The 12,647-nt window shown below is 34.8% G+C and overlaps 1 protein-coding gene across 1 annotated transcript in view; it reads left to right on the top strand.

Annotated features, from left to right (window-relative positions):
- LOC145672905 (cytochrome P450 4C1-like) overlaps positions 1-12,647 on the top strand; it is a 323,535-nt gene that overhangs the window by 302,662 nt on the left and 8,226 nt on the right. The window contains exons 8-10 of the mRNA XM_081742106.1: positions 4,357-4,466; positions 8,064-8,132; positions 11,020-11,188. Coding sequence (XP_081598232.1) covers positions 4,357-4,466; positions 8,064-8,132; positions 11,020-11,188 — 348 coding nt within the window. The remainder of the gene's footprint in view (positions 1-4,356; positions 4,467-8,063; positions 8,133-11,019; positions 11,189-12,647) is intronic.

Below are 12,647 nucleotides of genomic sequence, written 5' to 3'. Positions count from 1 at the left end.
ATTAAATTAAATGCTCCAATACTTGTCTGTGGTACATGATACGAGACACTGTAACAGCTGTCATCTATGTTTCCTAAAAATGATGTCCTTTTTGCACCGCTTCGAAGGAGCATTTGCGCTGTTTCAAATCAGTAGAAAACCGATTCTTAAATTTTACTAATGTGATAGCTATACATATTTTTGTTGATTTGGTGCTCTTATTGGTATCCTTGTGTAGACGCAGAAAGTAGGACTGGTTTAGAAGTATTATACGACGTGGATCTTTACATATTAGGCATGCAGAGTGAAATGAGAGAAACATCCATCAACCGAGCTGGGTTTTCAGTACAAGGTCTCAATGTATTGCGTTATTATATATAATCCTCGTTAGATAGAGGTCTTCATGGGTACTGGCCTACAAAGCATATATCACTTGCTCGACCCGTAAAATTTTAAACATACAACCATATTCTTTTCGGGTCTAACTTTGTAAATAAGCCTATACTGTACAAATATAAATTGCACCGTTCTTTCTGTAGAACTTTTGAAACAAAACTGTAAAATTAAACCTCTAATTGCTGTAAATAAAAATACAATTTGCGTTAATTATTAAATTTCTGTAATTCGAGCTCATATGATTATCACACGAGCTCGGGCTTAAATGCTAAAACATATTTCGGTCTTGTGTCGGGCCTCACATTGTAAATTCACGGGCCGGGCCGGGCCCGGGGTAAAAATTCCGGCGTACGGCGGTGACGACGTACTGACCTCTATCGTCAGAACAGGACGAAGTATGAGAGTGCGCGCTCAGATGCCTACCTAGGGAACAGGCACGTTAGCGATGGTATGTATACTCATAAGGATGTTTTGTTTCTTGTAACATTTCCTAACGGTTCTTTGTTCTTATGGTTGAACGTAGTACCATTGTTTGAGTCTAGATAAAAATACCAATTGGAGCGGGCTTTGTTAAGGTAGTATGATATTTTCAACCAGTAATTATGTTAAGTGGCATCTTTTTGTCGGTGCACGTATACTTTATACTTAATAGCCTGACTTAGTAACGTAATTCAAAATTTACAATTTTTTTGCTTGTTTTTCATAAATGAAAGGAGATAATGAAATGAAACTTACCACAATCATAGATAATGTTATTCTACAACAGAAAATATGAATATGAAGAATTTTCAGTGTTGCCATCTAAAAATTACAGTGTTGCCAGAATAACAACTCCCCCAAAGTCTAAGTTCAGGCAGTGAGTAGAGGAATTAACTCAACTGCATTTGATTACATATCATGTTGTCTTGGTATCCTTTGAACTACATTTTAAATAATAGTTTTATTTAGTTTGTAATAAACAAAATATTTTAAACATACAGTTATTAAAATTAAATAATAATGCCATTTAAAAAGTAGTTCACAGGATATCAAAACAATATGATGCATAATCAAATACAGTTGAGTTCGTATCTCTAGTAGCTGCTGTAACTTAGATTTTGGGGAGTTGTTATTCTGGCAACACTGTAATTTCTATGGATGGCAACACTGAAAATTCTTCAGGTTTATATTTTCTGTTGTAGAATAACATTATTTATAATTGTGGTAAGTTGCGTTTCATTTTCTCCTTTCACTTATGAATAAATAAGCAAAAGAAAAAAAGGTAAATATTGTATTATTTTTAGTAAGTTAGGCTCTTAAAGAAAGCCTTTCATTGGGGACAGGTCGAGATAGGCCAATGGCGCGGGAGGTAAGGTATAGATGGTTATCCGGTTGGTGTAGGTGCTAACTGAATGAGCCACTTCAACTCTTCAAGAGTGCTTTAGGTCACACGTTGGTCATATTACGGTCCCAAAGTTGTTACTAGAACATTTAAGAAGAAATCATAAAATTTCCATGATTTTGGCTCTCTCAGATTCTAGCTGTTACAGGCAATAAGAAATTCCCTCTCTCTATGTAGTTAATTATTTTTCCTTAATTTAATTGTAAATTGCTAATTAATACAATTTTAATTGTATTATTATTATTATTATTATTATTATTATTATTATTATTATTATTATTATTATTATTATTATTATTATGATAATACAACAATTAAAATTTAAGTGTAAGCTGGACAGTTTAAAATAGTGTCATGCTATAATACGTATTTTAAGTGACATCCGTAAGTTTATTTTCTAAATGTACGGAAGGAAATACAACACACAAGATTTTTTTTAAAAAATGGATGTAGTCAGTGGCGTATTTACGATTTTGTTTCGGGTGGGGGGTTTTGCTAACTTTATTCCTGGAAATGTAAAATTTCTTCAAGATATTTCATTTACGTTAAAATAGTACACAAAATTTCGGGGATAACTTAAGCCCGCTTAAATACGCCAGTGGATATAGTTTATTGATTCTTATTCCAAGAACTTTAAATTATTATAATTTTAATTACTAATATTTCTTTCCGAATCTTTAGCTGTTTTAAATCCCGAACTCCCTTACCTACTCTTGTATGTGGTACAGTAAGTGTGAATACATTTAACCAAAGTAGTCAAAGTAACATTACGAAAGATAACGTAAAAATGCAAATTATTATTATTATTGTAGCACCGAGACTTTTATAAAAGTAATATATAGCTTGGAATTGCTTTCCCCTCTCCCTGTGATATACTCACCATTATTAGAAATAATATAAACTAAAATATGCATGAGAACTATTTTTTAAACCTCTGTTAAAGCCAGCAGAAAGAGCCATGTGAGATGATGAAACGAAGATGAAGCTAAGCTATTTATTATACGTCATTCATCCCTCAAAACAACTAGTTGGGGAGATACTGTGCAATTCAATCATTATCGAGTAGCAAGCATGAAAACATATCTAGTGGGAAGGGATTGTGCAATTCAATCATTGTCCAGTAGCGAGCATGAAAACATATCGAGTGGGAAGAAACTGTGCAATTTAATCATTGTGGAGTAGCAAGCATGAAAACATATCGAGTGGGAAGAGACTGTAAAATTTAATTCTTATGGAGTAGCAAGCATGAAAACATATCGAGTACGATCGAAACGCCCACCCAGTGTGATGTAATTCAATTAACATGCCTGAAATTCCAAGATCATATAGTTTTGAAATCAGAATCTGCTCTTTCATGAATCACATGACTCACGCGTTCATCAAGGTCGCGTGCCAACATGGATTTCCAACTTGGTTACTCGTCGTGCATGTCGGTTCTTTAAACTGTCTGGAACACTCGTGCACATAGCTATCACTGATAAAGTTCCCTTCTTTTACTCTCTGAAGCAATCGGGCACACAATCATTACTGATAAAGTTCCCTTCTTTAAACTCTCTGCAGTACTTGTGCATACAACCATTATTGATAAAGTTCCCTTCTTTAAACTCTCTGGAATACTCGTGCACATAGCTATCACTGATAAAGTTCCCTTCTTTAAACTCTCTGGAACACTCGTGCACATAGCTATCACTGATAAAGTTCCCTTCTTTAAACTCTCTGGAACACTCGTGCACATAGCTATCACTGATAAAGTTCCCTTCTTTAAACTCTCTGAAGCACTCGGACACACAACCATTACTGATAAAGTTCCCTTCTTTAAACTCTCTGCAGCACTTGTGCATACAGCCATTATTGATAAAGTTCCCTTCTTTAAACTCTCTGCAGCACTCGTGCATACAGCTATCATGCCCATCACTAATGAAATTCCCTTCTTTAAACTCTCTGCAGCAGTCGTGCTATCACTAATGCAGTTCCCACCGTAACTCTTACTCATTCTAGGATGAAATGGGTCTGTATTATGTCCTGCAGTCCTTCAACCTGGACGAAAAGAAATAATAAGAGTTCACACTTGGCGGGTACCGACATATTTTCATATTCGCTACTATATAATGATTGAACGGCAAAGTTTGTTTATCAGTGTGGGAGATGGATGACGACCAATAAATAGTTTGGGGTTATCCCCAGTTCGTCATCTTACGTAATTCTCCTTTGGTGGCCTAACGGAAGTTGAATTAAAAAGATAACCCTCGATTATAAGAATAAACCAGTGTTGATAAATTATACTACACGGCAGCCGAATTGACGTTTGTAATGTATCAATGAGTTCGCAAGAAGCTGTTGCCAAGTCTCTGGTGAGGAATTTGGTTTTATTGGACAGATATTGCGACATGTTGGCAAGGTTATCGTGTAACAAACACCACAAAACATGCAAACCGAATTCCACTTCCGCATCACAGCATTTTTAATGTCGTTGTAAGGCGACACGTCACGTGACAGCAACTCTGAAGGTTAGATGCCAATTAGACTGTCTCGCATAGTATTTCCATAATTTTTGACTTGACGTTTGATGCTGTTAAATTGTTTTTTTTTTTCCATTACAGGTCAAAAGAAGAGGCTAGCTTTTCTGGATCTTCTCCTAGAAGCTTCCCAAGATGGAACCGTTCTGTCAGATGAAGACATTAGAGAAGAAGTGGATACGTTCATGTTTGAGGTAAGGCATATCTTGAAGAATTAAAGCATTTTTTTTAAAAAAAAAAGTTTTATTCCGATTGACCTAGTAGTTTTGTTTTCTACCGTAAAATGCTATTATTTTCCAAGGTATTTTGCCAATTTCAAATGTTTTTGTCCCCTATGTTTCTTTTTATCAACCATAACTTCGTTGAAATATAACATCTTCCCGAGAAATTTACTAGTGGTTGTTTGTTCGCTTCCCTTAATGTCCAATTTTCCTTTTCATCTATTTTCAGACGCTCTTGTCTAGCTTCTATCCATTTTCTACTGTTCACGTTTCTTTTGCACATAGTACCATGCTTACCCACCGAAACATGAGTCTTGGTCTTACGAAAGATTCACTTTTAAAAAGGGGAAAAATAAGTAATATGAAAAATCTGAGTTGAGAAATGTTCGGTGCAGGAATATTTTTGATGACTGAAAATCATCAACATCATCATAGGTAGGCCCTATTCTGCCATTATTGGCAAGTCACTTGCTGCAACTGAGAAGCTTCCATGCTCCAAAGTCTTCTGCTAACATCTTCGTCTTCACGTACGATTTCTGTTTTGATATCGTTCATTAATTTTAATCTCCTTCACCCTCTCCCTTTCTTTCCTGCCAACATACCCTCTAACTTGTCCCTGATGATATAGTTTCTTCTTAGCTAATGTCCCAACCAGTTACTCTTTCTTTCTCAATTATATCTAAAATTGTTCTTTTCGGCCCCATCATTTCTGATATCTTCTCATTCGCTTTCCACTCGACCCAGTTAATTCTCTCCATTCTTCTCCACATCCACATTTCGAAAGCTTCTAATCTTTTTTTTAAAAAAATCATTTTTTGCGTAATGTCCATGTTTCTGTTAAGTATAGAACAATACTCCACACGAAGCACTTTATGAATCTTTTTCTCAATGGATTGAAAGTATGAAGGACATACAAAGTAAGGAACAATTTAGAATTCAAGAAATAAGCACAAATAAATTAGACTTGATTCGATTGAAATATTTTTTTTTTCTCATAGGGATTACCTATAGGTATATAAACTTTCCTGTATCAAGAGATGTAATTTAGAAACAGGCGAAACAGTGGAGAAATATGACAAGAAGGAAATTGAACTCTGAGAAGAAGTTTTAAAGAAAGGCCACAAGTAGTTTGTGTGTCATTATTAAGAGAGAACAATCAACAATAAATAAATAAATAATGTATTCGAACAATAAAACAAGAGAAAACAAGCAACAATAAATAAGTAAATAGTGTATTCAATCAGAATAAAAACAGGAGAAAACAAGCAACAATAGATAAGTAAATAATGTATTCGAACAGAATAAAAACAAGCAACAATAAATAAGTTAATAGTATATTCGAACAGAATAAAACCAAGAGAAAACAAGCAACAATAGATAAGTAAATAATGTATTCGAACAGAATAAAAGCAAGCAACAATAAATAAGTTAATAGTGTATTCGAACAGAATAAAACCAAGAGAAAACAAGCAACAATAAATAAGTAAATAATGTATTCGAACAGAATAAAACAAGAGAAAACAAGCTACAATAAATAAGAAAATTATGTATTCGAACAGAAAAAAAAACAAGAGAAAACAAGCTACAATAAATAAGTGAATTATATATTTGAACATAATAAAAACAAGAGAAAACAAGCAACAATAAATAAGTAAATAATGTATTCGAACAGAATAAAAATAATCAGTTGGTGTTGGTAACGAACGCGCAAAATAAGTACGTTTTTATCTACCAGGTAAATGAAAATAAATCTCACACAATTAAGCCACTCTTTGGAAAGTGACACTCATCCTCTCGCCCTGTAGTCATGGAGGTAAAGTGCTCCTAACGCGTGTGTGTACTTTCACCTGACGCATAGTTATTTGCTTCGTGGTTTGAAATTGTCCTTTTTTTGTGAAGAATGTATTGTCCCATTGAGTATTCGGCACATTTTTGTCGAATGTCCTGAATACTCAGATCTCAGAGAGCGTCATGGGCTGCTGCTTACACTTGATCGTACATTGGACAATTATATTGATATTGTTGGGCGTGTACTTGCTTTTATGCAAGCTTGCGATTTTACTAACGTTCTCTAATCTTTTTTTAGTCCTTTGCTCTTGTACGTATCGTTGTTGCACTTGTATCTTTTATTCTGACATTTTATTGTTTTTTATTATTTATTGTTATTGTTATATATTTTCTCTACTGTTACTATTATTGTACTCAGGAGTGGTGATTTGGGAGGCAAGAGGGGCAGTTGTTCCCACTTTCTTTGAACTGACCTCTTAATGTATATAGTTTTATTTGGAAATGTAAAGTGTTTGTATGTATTACTGGTTCATAGCAAAATTGGTGTCATATAATATTTGCTGTTGCGTGAGTACGTTTTGGTTATTTGTCTTCCCGTGGAGTTAACAAAGCTACAGCAATTGGGTTTTAATTGCAATTCAAAGCAATTAATATTGCAATTGCGTATTTCTTAACTGGCATGAATAGCGTATGCTTGTAGTGTTTGCTGTATTTCATTTTGTAAGACTAACATATATTTAATGGCATGTATAGAATTAAAAATATAAGTTATTCATTAATCCTCAGTTTCAATATAACTTCTACAAAACAAGTCTCATTATTCATTACTATGATTAATATTATCCTTTCCAGTTACTTGTTTTGCAAATTTGTAATTAAATAATCTGATCACACAATTTTCCAGACAGAATTTTAAGATGTTCATGAGCAAGGAATCAAATCTCTTCTTACACTTTTGTTGTTTAAGAGTACAAAGAGCTAGTACCTACTTGCGTTGCTCTTGTCAATTTACTTAATATAATATGAAATACAATATAAGATATTTTAACTGAAAAAGATATTATCGTATTAGTTATACAAATTTTCGTCAAACAAAGTGTTTGAAACAACCAGGAAAACTAACATTCATATACAAATATTCAGATCATGTCTTGCCCCCAACCTTTAATGTTCAATTGGCGCCACTGGTTCTACTTATATATTTACTATTTATTGTTATTGTGATACGTTGGCTATTGTCATATGTTTATTTTGTCTCTTCTTTTAAGTTTTTATCTCTCTCTCTTGCAGCAGTATTTTTTATTTCTTATATTTTGGTATATTCGTTTCTAAATTTTATTTAAGACAGTCTACTTTTCGAACAGTCCTGTTGATCGTCACCGGAACGAATAGCTTCGATGGTGACGTCATCATTGAACCTGAATCAATCAATCAATCGAAAACTACGCATGTAAATCCTTATACATAGACAATCCTTATATATGGAATCACACTCAGAGAATGGATATTATGTATTGTTCCTTCATCTAATTCATTTCATTATCCATATTCATTCCTCATCGACTCCTTTAGCCTAATGTGAGCATAATCCTTGGACCTTGAAAATACAGTTGCTTCTTCGATTGGAACGTTTCAATTAATATTTCTCGATCTTCCGAAATTTCAATGACGCACTTTGCGTCATGAACCATACTATCCGTCTTTGTCCACTCATGATTTAAAAAATACAAAAAAAAAATAATTTCGCTTAGAGAAAATGTTGATGCTTCACTTGTCTTTCAGGGACACGATACCACAGCCACGGGGATAAGTTTTGCTCTCTACTTACTGGGTCAACATCCACAAATACAGGTAGGTAATACTTGTAATCGATATGCGCTTAGTTTTGGAAAATACAATTTATTTATTTGACACGATAAATACAATTGTTTTTTCCCGATTCTCGAAAACGACGCATGATGTTTTACATTCATGCGTATCATTTTGTTCAACTAGATATGGTCTATCAATTAGTGTATCTCTCATCTTTGGACAATTTTCCTTGAATGCTAATACCTCCATCCATTAGTTTTACGGGTCCTCGATTTAACGGTTTCCTAAAGCAGCATAGCTGATTCAATCTGAAATTCATTATTTTAAACTAAAAAATGACAAATTTTTCTGTCCTATAGTGAATATTTGTGGTGAACTAGATGTTTTGCACTCTTACATTGGATAGTGTACCTTATTAAAAAATACTGTACTGTATTAATTCTTCTTCTTTCGTAAGGTAATGTAGATATTAGGCACCCTCTGCTAATTTAGCCATTTTGTAGCTAAATCTAGTCATTCTCGCATGGTGTTTAGCCAATAAAATTATAGTTTAGATCAGTGTTCGCCAAATTTATAAAGCTTCTGAGCTACCGTACTCTTTTTTAAATCCTATTCTGAGCTACCGTACTCTTTTTTAAATCCTATTCTGAGCTACCGTACTCTTTTTTAAATCCTATTCTGAGCTACCGTACTCTTTTTTAAATCCTATTCTGAGCTACCGTACTCTTTTTTTAAATCCTATTCTGAGCTACCAACCCAGACAACTACCAACTGTTTTTTTTAAAAAAAGAAAGAAAATCTTATATTTATCTATTGCTTATGAACTTACATTTCTAATTAATATGATATCAAACTATCGAAGTTAGCAAATGCCTAATATACACACGAAAAACATAACATGCACAACCCCACGCGTATACACAATCAACTGTAAGATGAGGCCGACAACGACAGTTCCGCGGGAGAAAACAAGCAGTTGTTGTCAGCGCCCCCTGTCGTTAACCAGCGAAATTAAAATACCGCTAATTTTTACAGTAAAAATAAATACCGTAATTTTTACAGTAATTACGTGATATCTTCAAATAGATAAAAATATAATCCAAATGTGGAACAAGAGCACCTTAGACAATATCCTTTTACATGAGATACCGTTATCACGACTAACTTATTATCTGCTTTCGATTTCGAGCCATTTTGAAAATCGGCTTTTATTTTCGCGTTTCTAAACGGCTGAAAACGGAAAACCACTAGGTGACTTGTGATAACGGTATCTCACGCAAAATAATATTGTCTAGGGCGCTGTTGTTCCATATTTCAATTATCTTTTATCTATTTGAAGATATCACATAATTACTGTAAAATTAGCGGTATTTTAATTTCGCCGGGATGTGGCCTGTTAATGTCAGCTCAGAGGAAAAGTCAGGGTAGCGAAACGGAGCGTTAACGCAATCTACCGAAAATGTCTCCTTGAGCTATTAGTACGGTACCTCGTGATCAACGGTTTGGTGATCATTGGTTCACACATTACAGCTATTATACACCATTATAGTTAATCAAATTTTCTATCAAACTTTCCTTTGATAGTAATTGGACAAATAAATTGGCTATGAGTTTTACTTGCACAGTAAAAAAATATCAAATAAATCCATAAAGATGAATTTCGTTGCTCATTTGTTTATGTTCTTTCACTCCTTCGTTGAACTGCTTTGCCGTATGTCTGTCGTTCTATGATTGCACGTGGTGCTGTAACTATAATAATAGAAACAAGATTGTAGAAATAAATACAAGCCTATATAAGGTTCCAACGATGGCTCCTTCTAATAACAAGTACACTCATGTCCAAAATTATTGTCGTATGTCTATAGATATGTTGTTATAGGAATATAATTTGATAACGAATTCGCCCGGTATTTCTTATAATGTTAGTATGTGTATAATCGCAAAGACATCAATGTGACAAATTTCATGTCAAAGGATCAGTACCGGTAAATAAGAACAATAAAACGAAAATAAAACTTGCTTGTCCATTTAGCAACATTTTGTTTTACTCATTCTAATTTTCGTATTTATATTTCTTTTCCTGTGAAATTTACCACAAACACACATTTCCCGATTACACACGTAGTGTCAGTATTAAAAGTATCCTGCAAAATCATTATCAAATTATACTGTTACAAGAAGACAGTTATAAATATGCGACAATCATTTTGGACATGAGTGTACATTAAAATGTTTTAAACCCTATATTCCTAAGTAAATGTCATCATGTTATAATAATATTCCTTCCCTGCAAGTACTTTTCTGTCATTTCCTTCCTGTAGTACCGTATTTTACGGACTCTCAGACGCACTTTCTTCTTCGAAAAATTGCCTCCAAACTTTAGGTGAGTCTTATACTTGAAATTAATATAAAAATGGCCAGTGTTTAATTTAAAATTCCCGCCAGTCTTAAAAAATGGCCACATATACTACGTCACGGGAAACCTATCTTTATCTGGCAACATTGGATTCAACTGGCAGCAGCAGTGCACCTTTGCGTCGAACATGAGTTGCGGGGATTCACAATTTTGCTAACACTATCTCCCTCTCGCCTCGCCGTCACAAAATTGCTTAAAAATTGCTTAAATCGCCAAAAAGAATTGCTGTGAGTCTTATAATCCCGTAAAATACGGTACTAATTGTTACTCGCAAATAGAGAGACAGACAGGTATTTGTTGACAGGTTTATTATGGTGAGAAGTATCGAGCACTTTCATGTTAAAGGGAGGCCATCTGCGGTTCTTAACCTTAATATTATTAAGTCTTACATAAAACAAGATGTTTCTTGTTGTTATTCTTATTTACCTATAATTATGGAATAATATTAGTTGCGTGTAGTAAGTGCTTATTTGTGCGATCTTTACTTGCTATTTAATTTTCTTGTTAAAGGACAAAGTGGTGGAAGAATTGGAAGCCATCTTCGGAGATGATGATCGTTGGCCAACAATGCAGGATTTGAATGAAATGAAATACCTAGAACGATGTATTAAAGAGGCTCTAAGACTGTACCCAAGTGTTCCTATCATTTCTCGGGCAGTGCACGAAGATATAAAAACGAGTAAGTTTTGATTGGAGGATATATATTAGCCTAAAAGACTAGTTGAATTATCAGTTGTGCCTGAGGTTTTAGTCTCACTAAAACAGTCTTCTAATCGCCGTCCTTGATTAGTACTATAATTGTATTACGTGTGCTTGTTTTTATTATTAGCTAAATCTATAAAATTTTGTAATAGACTGGGAATTTGTCCACCTTCAATTAATTGTCTATTTGATGTGTACGTACATTCTTTGTCAATAGCGAAGCTATTTTGGATGAAATGGACGAAACGTGGAACTGACAGTATACTTTCGGTGCTCTCCCAGTCTCCCAGCGAGAACAAAATCTGGTACCAGTGGGCACCAAACGTACTCAAGCTAACCACTAAACCAGGGACGAGGTCTATCTATCTCTCCTCCTTCAATAGTACAAGATGATTCGAAAGTCTCTGCACATTCAGAAGAGCGATTTGTTAACCGTTGTGAAACGTGGTTAATGAACCGCCCATCCCTAGGCAATACACATACCCAAGACTACCAACCTTTGAGCGACAAGAACAAAAACCGAATATTTCTCAAATTAAACTAGTACATACTAGTCCGGTCAGTAGAAAATAGACAGGTCCCTGGGTCTTTGGTACCCTGTCCTCTCCCTTGATAAGCGCCCGTGCAACCTCCATTGTTTCAACATTTGCTGGTTCGTTGGTTGATAAGAAGTTGAGCATCTTGTTTTGCATTGAGGCTATATGAGACGTGAATCCATAACTTAACGTTGAGTACAAATTACATCAGATTTCACCGGGAATCGAAACCTGTCTTCCACTCAAAAGGCAGGTTAACTAACCATATAGCTAAAAGGCAGCTTTTCTTCATTTGCATAGCACATTCGGTATTACTTTTAGAATAGGAGTCAATAATGCTCTTCTTTTGGCATTTGATGTTCTACGTTTTTCTTTTCCATAGCTACGTACGTATTCAAAGGGTCCGACAAAGCTCAGGCGGTATAAAATTTGGATCGCAGTAACCAACTCACCAAATTATTTCAGACAATCAATTGTACAGGATGGTCCGGGCTTACCCCCCATTAGTTTCAACAGTATAGTGTTAGTTATGGTAGAATGTCTGTACACAGTTACCTTGAAGTCTAAAGAATCTTAAGAGTCATGAACATCGGTATGATCACCATCCACGTCGTAACACAGTTCAATTCTGCGCAAAGTTCTCGCAGATGTTTTGCGTAGATACTCCGGAAACACAAGGGTAAACGCGTGTTACAGGCTGCTCGTAATTCCTGCGTTGTGTGATATCGAGTGTTTCTTACTTGTTGCTTTATGAAACCCCAGAGAGCATGTCAGATTGGGACTTCTTAAAAGCCAAGTAAAGGGAGATGGTAAAGATGCACAACCTCTTCCAACCCAGCGGCCAGGAAACGTCTGATTCAGGTAATTGCGCACTTGAATCACGAAGTGCGGTGGTGCTAC

Source organism: Thermobia domestica, chromosome 16 (genome assembly GCF_964235325.1).
Source record: "Thermobia domestica chromosome 16, izTheDome1.hap1.1, whole genome shotgun sequence".
Taxonomy (NCBI): domain Eukaryota; kingdom Metazoa; phylum Arthropoda; class Insecta; order Zygentoma; family Lepismatidae; genus Thermobia; species Thermobia domestica.
The sequence above is the reverse complement of the archived record's forward strand: the minus strand, read 5'-3'. Positions and strand labels throughout refer to the sequence as shown.